Genomic DNA, 18,880 nt, shown 5'->3' with positions numbered 1-18,880 from the left:
ATTTCTGATTTATCGAGAGATATATCCAACTTCTAACGAGTTTGATTAGTTAACTGGTTCGCGTTGATGAGCTTAAGCGTTGTAGCCATGTAACATCTATTCATGAATCCTAAGTAAATTTCACTCTTTGATAACGGTTTTGTTTGATCCTGGTGTGATTCAAAATTAAAAGGCTTTCATCATGGCTTTTTAAAATAAAAGTGTTTGGTAAAGAATTTATTTTTAGAAAAATCAAGTGTCTTATCCAGAAAACCAAGTAAAAAGTAATTATAAGAGAAACATGTCTTCCTTTTTCTTTTTCTTTTTTCTTACACTCGTTTTGCATTGCAATATTTCAGATGATAATTGCCAAACGTCTTCTAAATCAAACAAAATAGATGTTTTACTTGTAAATACAGTAGGGTCAGCACAGACCTAACGTCTTCCGAGTCAAAAAATCAAATGAGGGCTGCATATGTAGGTCATGTGCACTTATCAATGGAGATGGGTTTGCCGAGACTATTTAACTAATTAACAATTGCCAAATGTAAAATTAATTCCGGTGAATAATATATATGAGTACTTCTTCTTACGTCATTAATTATATATTACATTATTTATTCTCAATCGTAATATCACCCTCTAAAAGAAATTAATTAGTTGCCGTATTTAATTTATTTTATATTTCCCGATATATATACCCCTCTGCTAAAATAATTAATTAAATAGGAGGAGTTATCTATATTATATTCACAGAGTTGAAATTGAATACAAGAGTAAGTGGCATGGTAGAAATCCTTTACACGTTCATTAATTTCGAGGTCTTTATTGGATTGGACCAGTAAACAAAAATTTAATTCCTAATTAGTTGAGAAAGAATTACACCAAATTTAGGTTAAAATTGAGTGGGCGAGCCTGCACGGACAACAGCATAAGATTCTACAGTGACTTGACCTAGAAATCATCGAAGTCCTCCGCTTCGGAGAACTATCATGCATGTGCTTAAGTTAGTAGCTGTCGAAAGAAATATTGTTCTGCTTAGGCCGGTTAGGCGATATGGTGGTTCTATCCTTTGCCCAGAAATATCTGAAGGTATAGACATCCAGGAGTTCATACCAAAGATGCATCTAATACGTGCTTCGTTGAAGTTTAATGGGCCAACAAGACCGATAGGAATGTCATAGACTAAAAAGGGCAATCAATGGTGGTCTGTCAAGGTCACTTAAAACCTGCTTTTGCAAGTATCAGAGGCTCCGAATCTTTGATTCTTAGTCATTGGATGCCATAGGTGCTTGCAAGTGTGGTAAAAATTGATGTTTAAAGTGTTTTTTTTTAATGTATTAAAATAATATATTTTTTATATTTTTAAAATTAACATATTAAAATCATTTAAAAATACAAAAAATAATAATTTTTAAAAATCACAATTTCAATGCATTACAAAACACGTCCTTGGAACGGTCTCCTGCGAAAAGTCTCCTTCGACGACTCGGAGGTCAGGTGGGGGGGGTCTCAACCCGCGAAGGGGGTATCGATTATTTTATCTATCAACTGTACACTTTGTGTGCCCTACGTACCCGAAGTTATTAATATCGATTTGATTACACTTTCAATTTTGCCACGGGTACGAAGTACTGTGATATTGAAATATTTTGGTGTTACCTTTCAGATCTAACGTTATCAATTCTCAAATAAAATGTTTAGAAAAACACAAAATAATATATAGATAATTTTTTTCAACACGCTTTTGTAGTTAAAAAAATTAAGTGAAATAAAAAAAATTAAGAAATATATATAGATTAATATATTTAATCTTTCAAGTCCGGATATTTTCTAAGTTATGTTTGGTAAATTTATTTATTGAAATAATTTTTTTAGTAAAGCAAACGAAAAAATAAAGACATAATTTAAATTATTTGAATACAATAAAAGGGGGGAAAAACACTATGCAAGTTTGCCTATGTTAGAATATTATCTGAAAAAAATATAACTATTTTTAAAAACAAAGTTTATTTTTACAAAAAAAAATTATGGATAAATCATAAAAAAAAATCTTTAAAATTTAAATATATAATAAAAAAATAATCATCATTTAAAAGAAACACTCAAAATAAAATCAAAAAAAGAAAGGGCATTAATTTAAATAAAAAAACAAACAACAAAACCATATAAAAAATATTATTTTTTTGAAAAAAAAAACAAAGTTCAGACGCTACTGGGTCTGGCCAGCTTATCTAGCCCATTTCATCAAGGCCCACTCATGGGCCTGCCTGAAAAACCAGTGCAATTGGACTTTTTTTTAAAAAAAAAATTATAACTAGGGAGATGAGTCCACCCCCAATTTGTTTTGAAAAAAAATAGAAGATGCGTTATTTGATTTACTCAGATTTCAGTTACTGTGATGATTAGAAAATCAAGACTTGCATTATTTTTACCTATAAACCTGTTTTTCAACTAATTTTCATTCAAGACACCTTAAAAACCATGATAAATATATTCATGCCTTCAAAAAAACCAAAAATTCATCTTAAAAACTGAAATTAATATATTTTTGTGAGGGTTGAACAATGTTTTGTAGGGGTAGAAATTATAATTTAATTCGAACCTAATGGATATTGTCTTGATCCGGCTTAAATGAATGATTAATTTTTTTATAGTTATCTTACTCGATAAATAATAAATAAAATATGAATATTATCAAACATGACCCTAAAAGCCGCTCAAACCTAACCTGAAATATATATTTATGTCATACAAATATATTAATATTTTTATTTTTTTTAAATACATACATACATATATACATGTATATTAATATTATATATATATATATATATTAATTAATTTTTTATTAAATAATAAATAGTAATAGATAATAAATATCTAGGTAGATTTTCTAACATTAATAAATAGCTTATAAATATATAAAAATTTTATTCTGGAATAATAAATAAAATATCAATATCAAGAAATGTAACGTGCTGTAGCTATTGTCATCCCTGTGTATCTGTTCCGAATTCTATATCCATGCATTGTCCTTTTACCACCTGTCCTTGGAGGGTGCCAAGTAGGCTCGTTAAGTCGTGTCAATAGAATGCTGAGTCACCCGATCATACCACATTTTCTATTCGATTATCACTTCCCGCTGTAAAATCAATGCTGGGATATTTTAGCACCGCAGCTTGTTTTTGAAGGCATCGGGCATCACGTGACTCAGACTTGGCGTCACGTTGGCTGTTATGGGCATTGTTGTAAAACAGAGGGTCTTTGCTTGCTTTTACTTTACACAGTATATCAAATCGTGTCTTATTCACAGTTATTTTAAATTTTTTTATTTATTTTGAATTAATATCAAAATATTAAAAATAATTTTTAAAAAATAAAAAATTATTTTAATATATTTTTAAATAAAAATTATTTTAAAAAACAACTTCACACTTCCAAATAGATTCAATAGGTTAGTTTGGAACTCGAGTAATTTGATATACTCGAATGAGACGCGATTTATTTATTTTTTAATAATAAAATATTTTGTATTAAGGATACAAATATATTTCCCCTTACCCCCCTATTCTTTGTTTCTTCTTCCATCTCATCTCCTTTTGTGTTGGCTAGCGTCTTTTACACTGTCTCAATTCAATCATTCAAGTCGTTGACACTGTTTCAAAAATAAATTACAAATTAATCACTTGCCGGTAAATATCGATTCTTTTCTTAATCACCTGTAATTCTTCTTTGATCTCACACTTCCTGTAGTTAAATTGGTTGCCCATCTGTTTTGAAAATCATGCTAGCTAATGATTTGTACTGCTTTTGCTTTCAAAATAATTTTCCTCTTTTTTTTTTTTTTGCATAAATTTAGATCTCAGTAAACCCTTCTGTATTTGATTAACCCGTGACTAGGGAATTTGGTTAGACACCATGTATAAAAAAAGAGAGAATATATACCAATTTTCTTGTTTGTCTTTTATTCATATTTTTTTCTTGACCAATTAGATGACGACAACCATACAGGCCACAAAAGAAGAAGACGGGTCTGAGTTTATTTGAGTCCATGTGAATTCAAGAAAATCCCACTTGATGTTCATCCCCTCTCTCCAACATATAATTTACGTGCATGCACGAAACTGTTATCGGGCCCTCAATGATCTTGCGTAATTTAATTTGGAGGAGTAAAATTATCCTATAGACATTTTATCTGGAAAAATAAAAGCATCCGTAGACACTTTATAGTATAATTTAATTTATGATGCAATGCATGCATTGAAGAAAAAAATAGACTTAAATATTCACAGCCCAATATTAAAGTTGCAAGAACAGGGAATTGATTCTGGGGAAATAATTTCCTACATCAAGATTTTTTCTATTTTCGAGGCGTGGTTGCAAATTAAACGAATTAAAGTTACAATAACCATTCTGGGAAGTTGAAAAAAGAAAGAAAAAAGTCGGGAGGGGAGGCGATATTAGTCCAAAAGAGAGACTTTAGAATCTAAACCGATCGAACAGCAACCAATTCAATGCATAAATAACGTGAGGTGACGACACCATCAATCTCGCCTACCTGCACTTAGTCTGAACAACAAATAAACAAAGATTCTATTCCATGTTAATTTATTGACCTTGGCTACTTGTTATCTTGACTTACAACGGCGGATCTTCTACAAACTGGGGAAGGCAGCAGCCTCCCTTGTTATTTTCCATTCTGTAATTAACAAAGTATTGATTCACTCCCTGCATCTCAAAGTTTATGTGCACTTGAATCATGGGTTTATAATTTTCTTGCTCTTCTTTTTTCAGAGCTTAATTGAAGTCATTTCCTCTACGTGTGTGTCTGTACAACACACACGTGTTACTTTCAAATTACAAAGTACGCATTCTTTAACAAAGAAGGCTTGCAAAATAGTGTTTTCCTTTTTTACTTGTAAAATTTTAAAATGAGATTTATACGCAGACCATCAAAATTATAGTAGAATTTTGAAAAATTAACTTCTTCTTGTTGTTGTTGTTGTTTTGAACTCTGACATTATCTAGTTTATTGTTCGAAATTGAGATAGATTTGAATGATACAAGTGATTCCAACACTATATATACTCTTACCTATATGCCTATTTCTTGCCTTCCCTAAGCTTTTATTTCAGGATTGGCCGCTAGTGACTTTGATCGTGCTTGATATTCAATTAATATTCAAGCATATCATTTCGCACTGAGATGTTAATTTTTTGGGAAGGTTTTATCTGCTGTAATATTAAACATATACACATGTATGAATGCTACACGAAAGGACATATTTTAGCCCCATTCATATCTTGGAATCTGAAATTTTCAAACGGTTCAACTTCTCTAGCTGGCTACCTTGGTCCTCTTTTTAAATCTCTTCTAGAAAAGTTCCTTTTTTCTTTTACAAAAAAAAGAGGGAGACTTGAGCTTATGGTTCTCTTTCAGGCAAAGCATGTGAAGGATTTCGGTCTCATGCATCCCTCTCGCTCTAATAATCAAGGAAGTTAGAATAAACAGGGGCGACTTTGATATGGCAAAAAGAAATGAAGAGAGAGAGAGCAACAAAAAGCATATCCCACTGTACATAAAGTCGAGCCGTGTTCCATGGCTTTGCAGTTTGCAGTTCAGGAACCCCATCATTATCTTTCTTTCTTTCTTTGTTTTCCTCATGACAAATCGTTAATTAACATTTGTTTTAATTATAAGATGAGTCGGAATTTGTATCAGACTCTTGTTAAGTGAATTGATCTTCCATGGGGTATAATTTATTTTATTTAAAATACTTCTTATTTAATTATAGGGTTTGGTACTGTTAGTTCTAATATATAAATGATAGAAATAAGAGGTTTGCTGGTTTTGATCCTAACAAGAGAAGAAGAGTCCCAGCTCACTCCCTTCCCTTGTTACGTGAGGGCCGCTAATTACTTTCGTCCCTTTTAGACTTTTTGGGAACAACTTTTTCTTGATATTCTGCAATCTAATTGAGCAATTAAAGTTTATACCTGGTACGTAAAAGCTGTATATAAAGTGTAACGCTAGGTTTATGGAATTTGTTTTTTCAAAAAACACCACCCAAGACTCTTAATCATTGAATGGGGGTGGATTATAATAATAGATTCTCTATAAATCAACGATCGTAGCTTTTTCAAAACTCATTTCCGAAAATGTTCTCCCACAAAACTGATGTTGCTTAATAATATATATACAATGAAGTGTTGATTTTATCTTTTGCTTTGATGAGGCTGGAAAACGTACAATAATATTGAGATGGCTCTTTACAAGATTGATTTGAAATAAAGATTATCGAAAAGACTAGTTATATTGGTCGGATGCTTAAGTTATAAAAAACGTGAGGAGAAATGAGCTTAAAGAGGCTATGTTACGGGTGCTGCATGGTTATATCGTAAACATGAGATGGAGAGGTTGAAGAAGAGAACCGACTGATCTCTTGGCCAAAAGTTGAGGCTTGTTTATATAATCATGAGTTGTATAGTAACTTTTCCAGAGACAGAGGTAAAAGAGTCAATTTTCCCACCATCTATGGTTTTCCGATCAATCAATAAAAGATAAAAGTTTTTGAAATTGATGAATCACTGTTCAAAATAGGCGTCGATGTTTATAAACATTATTCACTCAACAAGAACAGTCCAAAAAAACGTTTGTTTATTTAATACATGTGCAATTTATAAAAACCAGCAAAGCCTTGCCTATTCGAACTTACAAGTTCTACAGACCTCTTCGGATTTTCGTGTCACGGCCAACCAAGAGTTGTTTGTCGCGTGTAAAACTCCTGTCCGAGGTAGTGTGTTATATATATGGACTCTTTATGAGGCCTGCATATCATCATGTGTCTTATCCGACTATCTACTATTCGAAACGAGAATAATGCTAGATGATATGATACCAAATCTCAATGATATAGCGTAAATCATATAGTTAATGGTACCGTATATGAAATCTTTTCGTATTTCGTTAAATTTATCAGCTCTCTTACCATTGACATCACCCTCGTGCTAGTCTTTCCCATAACAAATATTTCCTTTGCAGTCGACGAGCCAAAATGGCCCAGAGGTAAGAAATGTGCCGCGAGGCCTGCTAAAGAATGTAGGCTGTGTTAGAGTATATTAGAGTACATTGCTTCAGATTAGATTGTGACACTTGTCATAATTTTAATATATTGGATAGTTAGTTTATTAGCCCAAGTCTGTTAGTCTGTTAAAAACGGATATATAAACATAACTATCTCGTCATATATGGTTTTATGCAAAATAAGAACTATTATCAAGTATTCTCTGCTGCTCCTATCTCTCTGTTTCTTCTTTTTTTCTGCAGAATTATAGATCATATTAATCAATTGACATAGCTTAACAGGCTGGAAGCTCGATCGCCTTGTGCTGGGAAACTTTTGAATATGGTCCAGTTTTAAGAGTGTTCGGCTCAAGCATCCAAAACACAAAGGCCTACGAAAATGAACCGTGGTCATTAGAGGTCCATAACCCAATTGGTCCTAGCGAAAAGCAAAATTGAAACCATCATTCCCTCTTAACTTAATTTAAATGGACAGCTTTACAGAGACGAGATCACTCATGAGGCATGCCTATAAACTAATGGCCTTGGTATCAGGACCATGGCTACTTTACTTTGACATATAAAGATGCAAGAAGCTGTGTTAATTTACTCCTAGCTCTAGGAATTACTGCAACGAGAATCATGCAGTAACCCACAAGCTCTGCCATTGCTCTCTTCATTTCTGTTCTCATATGTTTTGCTAATGCTTACCATGCATATGGTAATATTTGACATTTGATCATGTGTCTTATCCTCAACTGCTTAATTACTGGACAACTATATTGGGCTAGAAGTTAGTTATCCAAAGATGAAAATTTTCGTGTCTAGTAGTTTCTTGACTCTTTCAGAGACTTCCTTCGGGTGATAACTTCCTATAATTTTATTCTGGATCCAAATTTAATGAGAGTTTATGAGGGAGAAATCTTCAATAAATATATTTTCTAATCCTAAAAGATTGGCCTGGTGTCAAGTCCTAAATTAAGCTAGCATTCATAAAAATTATTGAATTACTCTAAATGTATCATGAAATTTAGAATTAGTCGAGCTCCAAGCTGATTCACAGATATTTTATGTAATATTTCTCAATTACTTGTTTTTATATAACAAATAAATGCATGCATGTGTATTTATAATTAAATTTTCACTGCATATTATAAAATTATAGAAAATAAATCAAATCTCAATAATCGGCTAAAGTTCAAATCTTGGAACAACACCGGAAAAATTTATTAAATTCTTCTGAAAACAAATGCGAGGGGATAAGTTTTTAAGATCACCTTAAAAGAATTTAGTTTTAATTGATATGCAAGCATTAGCTGATCTAAAAATATTTTTATAGCTGAACAAAATAAAAAAGAACAACTGATAAATTGAGATTAAACAAAACTCAAATTCATGGAAGAAAAGTCCTACAAACTCTACTTTCTGGCGAAATTGGCCTCCTCTATCCGGCTACTAACAGTAATTAACCTTCCAATATATTATGAAAATTAGCTGTAGGAGTCTTCTTAATTGATTCAGATACAACTTTTAACAACAACAATAACAATTAACTTGAAACATCCGAATTCACATTCCGATGGTTATTACCATCAACACACATAATATATATTTTAATATCAAAACTACATTATTAGTGCTTTCGAGTATCTTTCTTCACCCAAATATTCATGCTCCGTAACCTCCAAGGTGAAAAGAATAAATTGGTTCCAGCGTATGGCCAAGCTCATTCCTCCTCGCTTGATCAGGAGCTTCTTCCTGGTGACTGCCACTGCATCAAATCAATTAATATATATATATATATATATATATATATATATATAGCAATGTCAGGGCACCTTGATCCGTAGTCAATTTGTGATCACTAACTACATGCAATAAAGAATATTAGTGCATAGACCGCGATGCTCTAGCTTTTAAATGTTTGGTTGGGACTCATTGGAATATATATCGTTTCCATTTATTTTGAGTTGCAGATAACCCTTTATCTTATAAATTATAGAAGTGAGATTTCGCAGACAAAAACCAAGACAACAAATTATTAATTAGAAATAAAAACGGTGAGATTCGAACTCGTGACTGTTTGATCATCAAGATTTTAATATTATGTTAAAGAATCATTTCAATATAATAACTTAAACTGGTAGTTAAGATTCTAATATATAATTTATATTATTCTCCAACACTTTTTATTTTACAAATTAATATATTCCTGGTGAAAAAAAGAGAAATGTAATTATACAAACAAACATATCTTATAAAATTATCATAAATTAAGCATTTGCGTTTTTCATGGGAGATCAATCTTCTGTTATTATGGAGTCCACACTTTACCACCAATTATTTATTTAAGACATCATTTTGTATAGAATTTTAGTATAAAGAAATTTGTTTAAAAATCATTTTTGAATGAAAAATATAATTTTGTATGAAACAATTGTTTGTGTACTAGGATTGCCTTTTCAGATAAACTATTACTGACTTTGGATTTCCCAACATTTATGTGAACTACCGTGGGAGTATTTAGCATGCAAAACTCGTAAAGAAAGAAAAGAGCATTAAGTATGTGTTAAATATCAATTTCCTATAGTGTTTAGATATTCATTTTGACATTAATCTTGTTCTTAAAGTTGTCTATTAGGGAATGAAACCAGGAAGCAAATGATAAAGAAAAAACGATGCCATGCGAGTTAAACCCTATAGCTGCTATTGCACTGCAAGAGATGATTACCCGATGTTTAAGCAAGGCAGTGGCAGGCCTGCCGGCTGTGATAAAAGGAGTGAGGAAGCATTAGGGCCATGATTTTGCAGATCCCAGAATGCCGGCTGTGCCAGCGCTTTATCCTTCTTCTCCTTCTCCTTGATCTATTTCCAAATCATACAAAGGCATATAAATCACCTGCTATTCAACAAATTGAAAATTGCTATGCTACTTCCTGAGCATATTGAAAAGAATTGAAATGTAATTTGCAAGTCTTTGGACAATAAAGGATGGCCACCTGCTTCACTAACATGTTGTTTTGCACTTGAATTTCCCTCTCCTGTCATGAATCAGGTAGAAATGTTGACAAGTTAAACAGGCAAATTTAGGGCATAAGTCGTAAGTAATTAGAGAGAAAAGAGAGAATCGAACCACCGAGATTTCGTTAAATATTTATTCTTTAAAAGCACTTATATCCGGATAGCTAGCTAGAGAAGCATAATATCTTGAGAAGCATAATATCTAGAGGCAATCAGCCCAGAAACTCTTATGCCCATGCCACAAACTCCTCACCACGACGGACTAACTTCGTCAGATTTCAGCAGAAGAGGACAATTATTGATCATAAACTCCACGATTAAAAACAAAGATCGTTTTAGACATTTGAGAAGCCATTCACACAAAGAACAAAAGCTCTATCAAATCGATTTAAAAGAATTTACCCCCTTTGCTATAGCCTATATGAATCGAGTTTTAATACTTATGTTGTTATGAAACAGAAAAATTATTTAATATTTACATGCGTGCTGGCTCTGATCTTCCATTGTTCATGTAAGACTCATTTCTAACAACAACCGATGGGATAACTTCAAAATGAAAAAGGGACAAGTCAGGTGCTTGGTGATCTTGGATGAATTAGGATTTCTTAAAAATTGGTTTCAACAACTGTATTGTCTGATACCATGGACCTTCAAAACATAAGTTTGCACAAAGATCCCTCTCTTTACAACTCTTTCCAAACAGCATGCTAACCAAGATAAATATGTTAAAAGTACTTACCTTTCTCTGCAGCTCAGAAATCGACTGACTCATCAGATGGTTCTGTAGAAGAGAAAACTCATTAGTGCAACCGGCATAAAGCAAGCCGAAACAAGTATATAACAGTGTAGCATAGTACTTTTCTCGCCCGAATGTGTTTAAGGGCGGTATCAATCTGTTGCTCTAAGTTCTGTAGCTCTTTGAGACTCATGGAGTCTAGATCCTCCCCCAAATAGTTCCTGGTGAAGTTAGAGAATTAACAAATGTTTATGCATCTCAAACATTTTTTAAGAAAAATTCTAAAAAAAATGCAGGCAATCAAGCCAGTACCTATGGTTTCTCTGTAGAAGTTCAACCTTTGCCTTGAGCCTGTTATACTCCAGGGTCCAGTTCCCCTGGGGAGTTAATATTTAAGTCAGTATTGAACTGACTTGCCTACTGAAGCTCGCTTAATGAACATGATTGTTCATTAACTTACCTTAATAATTTTAATTACTCTTTTAATTAGTTCAATTCAAATCAATATAGAAATCAAAGTACAGAAATGGAACCTGAGAAAATCTCAACTCTGATAAAATAGTAAGGCCCTACCTGTGAATCAAGATCAGTGGCAACTAGTTGCCTCTCTGCATAAGAATATCTCTCGTAGCGTTCAAGTATCTTTTCCATGCTGTTGCACAACAACATGATATTGCTGCTTAGTAAATTTATATAGTGTTTTTATAGCTGATGTACGAATTCTATACAACATTTTGAAAGAGAAAACTTGACAGTATATGAGAAATTAGGAATAACAATTTCCAATTTTTTTTCCTCATCGTATCTATGAAGGAAAAAAATCCGTTGAACTATTTCTTCCACCATTAATCCATGCATAGTTAGAGATTGAATAATTAACATATTATGTATATCCATATGGATTTAGATGCTTATATATCTTGTACAAAAAGATTTGAGCATCATTCTTGTTTCAGATGAACATTCGTGTCACTGGATCCTTAACAGGGACAAACAGTTGACCCAGAATAGGGTTTCACATATTGACAAGAGAAAGCTTGCAACTGTCTACATTTTCATTGTACCATAATGATGTTGGATTATGGAAGCTAGTAAACCATCAGCATAGCTGTCTGTCGAAGAATAGTTATGCGGTTCGAGCAAATTAAACAATTAATCTACTATCAAATATGCTATATATATAATCAAGATTTCACAACCTAGCTATGGTTATTTATCAAAATCAAAAGAAATGTAAGCAATAACGGCGTCATAAGTAACAGGTTTCAACAAAGCCTGCTTCCAAAGACAGAAGGCATATCAAAGAAAAATAGGGAAAAAAATTCCCAGAACAAGAAAACCTTGCACAAAAATCAAGCGGGCAGGAAGCAAGATGTAATGCAACCAACCCCACCGAGATGGTTATGCGATTGCTTGAATTCTGTAGTTTAGAGGCATGTATCATATTTGATTTCATGTTTGACATAACGAAGCCTTGACTTGCAGTTCATCAATCCACGGATTACTATAGGAATCGCCTATAATCGGGTTTCTCCTAAAAAATGCAAGGCAACCAAGTATGATCGGAGATTTGAACTTAACCATTATACAACCTGGCTTTATCTTTACATATGTTGTATTCCTTAACTTGAAATGAGTTTTAGATCATGGGTATTTAGTCTACTGATAAGTCCATGATTCTACGTGCAGTATCAAATCTTAAACTGCAAGTAGGGTTAATAATCTCTCTCTGAGATGCTTTTTTTTTCTTTCTTTTTTAACGTGTCATGAATCATGTTTTTGGATGATGTAGCAAATGCTATTCTTAAGCCTTCTTGTGACGTCGATGTTAGATCCATTTCTCCAGTGGTCAAAAAGGGACACCATCCAATTTATTTATATATAATATTTTATGTTTCTTAAAACGTGCTTCCTTCCCCCGGAATTTAATACACATCTCAAACATGACACGTTTGCCCTCATTCATTAGGTTTGTAAAACCAGACCTTATACGGGCACAGATTAAAAAAAAAAAACACAGACAAATCAGGCTCTTCAATTCCCTGATCAATATATCCCCTAAGTATGAGCGACTACATATTCAAATTACAGCTGTGGCCCGTAGCTTTTATGTTTAAAGGAAACATCAAGCTGGACAACAGAAAAATAAAACTAAAGGAAAAAATACCAAGTAAAAAATAAAGAAGTGTTGAGAAGATTAAGTGACAGCCAGCGTCATAGCTAACCTAATGACGAAAAATCCCCTTACATGTACGATTTCTCCTTTATAGTTTTTGTTAAACAAATTCAATCAATTAAAAAGATAACATCTTTTATCCTAGGATGTTGCACCTTCACCTTAAAAACTGCCATAAAGTAGAGGGAGAGGGAGTAGTACTCCTCCAGTCAGATATGGACACACCACCACCCTACAGCCATTTATCAATCTGGACAAGACTTGAGAACTCATGAAGCATATGTTTACAGTTACTTTATTTTATTTTTTATGTTTATAGTTATTTTTACGGATGAAGCAACACATTACGAGATAACTCTGCATGAAGTGACTCCATCGCTCTCTCTCTCCCTCTCCCTCTCCCCCCCCCCCTCTCCCTCTCTCTCTCTCTCTCTCTCTCTCTCTCTCTATATATATATATATATATATATATATATATATATAGAAGTGAAAATAATAGCACAGTTATTCAGTACATTATATATTACCAAATCCTATCTATATACACCAAAATTGATGTAGGAAGCAGCAAAACCAATGGGTATTTAAGGCTTTAGTCTTGGCCTGGCCAAGATAACGTAGAGGAGACATAGATCAAGAGATTCTATGGAAAAACCAGAGAAAAAAAAAATCAGAAGTTAGACAGAGTGGTTATATTATACCAAGTCATGTCACAGAAGAAAGAAGAAAAAAAAACAAACAACAAAAACCCCTGAAGAAACCAAGAAAACGACAGAGAGAGAGAAACCTAATCAGGATATATGCTAACTGTGTGATAAGGTATAAATATAATATATAGAAGAGAAGAAGAGAGTGAATTCAGTACGTACGAATCATCTGTGGAGTATTCAAAGAGCTTCCCTTTGTGAGAGAAGACAATCAAAGCAACCTCAGCGTCACACAGGACTGAGATTTCATTAGCTTTCTTCAACAATCCAGTTCTCCTTTTGGAAAATGTTACCTGCCGGTTGATCTTGTTCTCTATTCTCTTCAACTGAACCCTACCTCTTCCCATCTCTCTCTCTCTCTCTCTCTAAATGCCTTGACCTTTTTTATCCCTCAAAATAACCCAACAACCAAAACCCAAGAAAAAACAAAACACACCAAACCTGAACCCAAAGAAAAAAAAAAGATAGAAAGGAAAGAAAGAGAAAGGAAATTATAAATGTGAAGAAGTTTTCCTGAGAAAAGCATGCACATATGTAGAGTGGAAAAAATGGGATGACCAGATGTTGAATATATAGCGGTGTTCACTGAAATTGGCAGGAATGGGCAAAACCAGAGTGGTTTTTTGAGTACGTGTTGTCGAAACCTCATTGGCTCAGGACTGTCCTTGCTAGCCTCAGCAGGCCTACATCTTTTTTCCTTTTTTCCTTTTCTTTTCTTTTACTGGGCGATGTCATACCTGTTCGGACTTCGGACTCGTTGGAATTAGCATTGTTTTGTATCGTTGGCTTCTGTCGACCCTCACATACTCTCTTTTTCGTATTGACAGCGGGTATTTTGCTAACACTAATTAAGTAATTATCATATGATTGAGGAACTTCTTGTTACATGAAATCAGCAACAACTTCCTGGTGGTAGTGATGGGAATTTAACAGGAATATGATGGATACCGATGACACAAATGTATCGCCATTTTAGATAATTTGGAAATTCATATAATTAGTAAACCCCATCTGAAACTTATTTAAATCCGATTCAACATATATATATATATATATATATATATATATATATATATATATATATATATATATAATCTTTGTGAGATAGTCAATATCATACTGATGGTTTTTTTAAAGTATACCAAATCAATATAGTTATTTTTTTCTAACGTAGTAACGTAACTCCAATCAATCTCAAAACAAAGTTTTATATAATTTCTTTAAAGAGCATTTATATTGATGAATGGGGACTAACTAAACAAATAATTAAAAAAATAAAAGAGATTGTGTTTAATTACAAAATACTATTTATTGTAATAATGTTTTTTAATAAAAAAATATTTTTATTTTATATTATCTTTCAATATTTAGTTTATTGTAGATGGAGTTTCATGATTTATTGTGATTTACTTTATATGTGTCTATTCTAGTCTCTTGACTCGTGTTACGAATTTAGTGGGTTGACCTAATTTTTTTTATTTTTAATTGGTTTTTTTTTTAATTTTATCCTTTAATATTATGTTGATTAAGAATTAAGTTTTGTGATTTTTTTCAGTTTACTTTATATTAGGTTGTTTCGATCTTATAACCCAGATTAATAGTTTTGTTGGTTAACCTGAGTTGAATTTGGTTATTTTATCATGTTCTTTTTCTTATATTAATTTTTTTTCCAATTTCATTTTCTTCAACATTGGATTGATTGGGATTTGTACTTATAATTTGTTTTGATTTGTTTTATATGGGGTTATCCTAGTTTTATAACCTTAATAGCAGGTTTGATAGTGTAATCCTAGTTGACCCAGATTATTTTTTATTTATTTAGATAGCGGATTTGACGAGTTGACTCAGGTTTTTTTATATCCTTTTTTTCATTGATTTTTTATTTTTATTCGTCAATATTAGATTGATTGAGAATTGAGTTTCATTTGCTTTAATCCACTTTTTATAGGGTTATCATGGTATTATAACTCTAATCATGCGTTTTATATGTTGACTCGAGTCATTTTTTTATCCTTTTTTTAATTTATTTTTTTTTCAATTTCATTCTTCAACATTGAATTGATTGAGAATTGAGATTCATAATTTATTTTGATTTTTTTTATATGAGGTTATTATAATTTCATGATCTAGATCGTGAACTTGACAGGTTAACTCAAGTTGACATGGGTCAATTCAATATGTTGTTGTCTTAATATTTAAAAAAAATGATATTTTATTGAGTTTTTTCTAGTCAGACTACATTTTTATTGGTTGTTCGGATTGCTTTTGGACACATTAAGTCAACTGATTTATATATATTGGGTCAACTTCTACATGATAAAAAAAATTTATACTAAAAAAATATTAGTAATATTTAAATATTTATTTATATTAAAAGAAAATAAATTGATTCATAATATTGCATATGCAAGCGATCTAGTTAGAATTGACTATATGATAAAAAAAAATTAGCAACGGCTAAATATTTATTTAGATTAAAAGAAAATAAATTAATTAATAGTGTTGCATATGCAAGCGAGCTAGTTAGAATTGACTGAATTCTAGAAAAAAAAAATGCCATAACGCGGGAATTGAAACAAGGATTTGTCCTTGGTGAAAAAAAATGTGTGATATATATTGCCTAATGACGTTGAGTACAAAAAAAAGAAGTCAATTAAAATTAAAATGCTGGGAAAAATTACTTTGAGGTCGAAGGGAATCCAAAAAAACTTACCTTGGTAGGTGAATGGCAAAAAATATATTTTTATAACTTTATAACATATATGGGTTGAAGTTGAACTGCATTAATTGAAGTTAATCCAATTTTTTATATACAATTAATCTAATAGTTTTGAGTTTCATTTTGTATATATCTGAATCTAACTTATGTGAAAATCGGACTTCCTATTTTTCTAATTCATTTTTATTTAACTGTTTTCCTTTAAAATGGAAATAAAATAATATAGTTCAATGAAAATCATTCTATATAATCAAATCTATGCAAAAAAAAAATGTTCCAAAAAAAGTCATATTGTAAAAACATATCATAGATATATAGTTTAAGGTTCAGCAGTGCATGGGCAAGTAGAAATCCAAGAATTAAAGAAACTAAAAATTAGCTACTAAAGAATTCATATTGTGAACTGATCATTATATACAGCGACAACCACCAGGGCAAATAGTAAAACCTACTTTGACCAGCATCTAGTATCCGGCCGGATGTAAATCAGATACTTACCAGAAGTAAATACAAGGGGAAGGGGAAGGGGAAGCAAGCAAGAAAGAGAGAAAACACTACAAGTCTTCAACACTGGACATAGTATTTCCAAGTTTTGCATGGTTTCTTGTTCTTTTTCTGCTCCTTTTCTGCATTTTGTCTGCAGATTGCTTTGCCTTCTCTTTCGCCATTCTGTACTTGAATATTTCGGTGTTTATTAATGATATTATGGCTTATAAAAAGGAAAACACTGGACTTAAATCGAACATAATTTGGAAAGCTTCTTTAATTTGATTATCTTGGAGTACTAGCTATCATTCAATTGGGAATTGTTCCTCTTACATTATATTCTTCTTGCCTAGCCTTGAACTAATCCTAACCAACTGCACAGTTGGGGATAAACTCTCCATTTTATGGAGAACCAATTCAAGAGAAATTAAAGTCTGCAGGACAGAATTGCTTGCTAGCTTTGTCTTTTCTCTTTGACCCTTAACCCCCCATTCCCTGGAATGATTTAAATACGGCTGGTAAAGACAGTGCAAAAGCAGCTAGGAGACTGGAAGAACTGCAATATGTTGTGGAATTTAACCATGAGACAAAACACAAACACACACTTTCCTTCCAGGACAAAAAATTGATTTGTGATCTCCTGCCTAAATATTTATGTGGTGATATTCCAAGATGCACGAGACCTAAATTTCTTTTTATGTAATGAAACCGAGGAAATTCATATATATAATTACTTGCACAAGTTCTCAAAAAACAAACTAACTCTCTACAAATAAAGAAAGAACAGCTGAAACTTTTCGATCCCTTGAAAATATGCAAAAGAGAATTCTTAATGACTCGAGATCTCCATGAAATAGACATCTAGATCAGTATCTCGACATATAATGAATGCATAGAGAACAAACATCTTCCACTAATTAATAAAGACCGCCAATTATATTCCAAAAAAGCACACCCTGAAGAACAATTCATATTTAAATCATCCAAAATTTAAATGTCACTTTGTCCATTTATGTTGTTCTTTATCCTCTTCAGCTCTACTCTTCCACTTCCCAAACTTGTTTTTGCAATTCTTTATTTAAACCTAAATGTACCACATTTAAATCGCTATTCATTATAATGATGTAATTATAAATTTGCTATTAAAAACAAACCTCATTGAACTAGGTGGGAGAAAATTATCTTTTTTCACCATAACATAATTATCTTTAACTTATTATATAGGGTTAGATATGTTATTTTCCTTTTTTTACTGAGTAAAATTATTACTTTGGCCTTTAAATAAAAAAATCTAATGTCTTTGACCAGGGGTGTTTAATTTGGTCTTTTTATTTTTTTCAGAATAGTACAATTACTTTGGTACTTTTATAGACAAAAATATACATATAACTTTCTCGTAAGAGTTTTTTGATCATTTCACATTAGTTTTGTTGTAATTAGCATATAATAAATATTATTTAGAAACAGTTGGCAAGTGCAACCCACGCGCCAGAATGTGGACACCTCTGCACCGATCAATTGATGTGTGAGGGTTTGTCTGGCCATAAAAAGCCGCCTTCAAGGGCAGTGATTGGAAGATCTCAACGCCCTCTACATGGTGATGCGATGCATGTACCAGAATCGCGTGACACTGGCAACCATTTCCTTATTTTTTTTCCTCATTTTTTTACTATATATTTTTTTTTGCAAGTTTTTTTATTAATATTTTTTCACTAATTTCATACTTTAAAATTAAATTAATTAAGAATTAAATTTCTTGATTGAACTCGGGTCCAAGATTTCACATGTTGTAAATTTTAGAGATTAGATCAGGTTTAAAAGTTTCGTCTAGATTTATTTTTTATTATTTATTTAAGATAATATTTTTTTTCATTATTTTTTTATTTTGTTTTTTTATGGTTTGTATTTTATTGAGTTTGGCTTTTATTGGGTTTAACATATATGCAGTATTAGTAAGCTTAGCAAGACTATCCGTTCAGACTGAGCTGGTC

At 32.0% G+C, this 18,880-nt stretch overlaps 1 protein-coding gene across 1 annotated transcript; it reads right to left on the bottom strand.

Moving 5' to 3' along the window:
• Nucleotides 1-8,519: 8,519 nt before the first annotated feature.
• Nucleotides 8,520-14,186, bottom strand: LOC133695834 (truncated transcription factor CAULIFLOWER A-like). Its single transcript, XM_062117794.1, has 8 exons — nucleotides 13,847-14,186; nucleotides 11,375-11,453; nucleotides 11,114-11,178; nucleotides 10,923-11,022; nucleotides 10,805-10,846; nucleotides 10,044-10,085; nucleotides 9,776-9,909; nucleotides 8,520-8,815 (listed from the first exon to the last, which is right to left on the bottom strand). The coding sequence occupies exons 1-8, from the start codon at nucleotides 14,029-14,031 to the stop codon at nucleotides 8,713-8,715; spliced, it is 750 nt and encodes a 249-aa protein (XP_061973778.1). The 5' UTR covers nucleotides 14,032-14,186; the 3' UTR covers nucleotides 8,520-8,712.
• Between the last annotated feature and the right edge of the window lie 4,694 nt (nucleotides 14,187-18,880).

Source organism: Populus nigra, chromosome 6 (genome assembly GCF_951802175.1).
Source record: "Populus nigra chromosome 6, ddPopNigr1.1, whole genome shotgun sequence".
In the NCBI taxonomy this organism is placed as follows: Eukaryota; Viridiplantae; Streptophyta; class Magnoliopsida; order Malpighiales; family Salicaceae; genus Populus; species Populus nigra.
Note: the sequence above shows the minus strand (reverse complement) of the source record. Positions and strands in the feature narration are given on the sequence as shown.

Coding starts and splice junctions, on each gene's coding strand:
- LOC133695834 (XM_062117794.1), bottom strand. CDS start 14,031: ATGGGAAGAGGTAGGGTTCAGTTGAAGAGAATAGAGAACAAGATCAAC. Junction 11,454..13,846: donor GAATACTCCACAGATGATTC/GTACGTACTGAA, acceptor GTTGTGCAACAG/CATGGAAAAGATACTTGAAC. Junction 10,086..10,804: donor TTTCTGAGCTGCAGAGAAAG/GTAAGTACTTTT, acceptor GATTCATGACAG/GAGAGGGAAATTCAAGTGCA.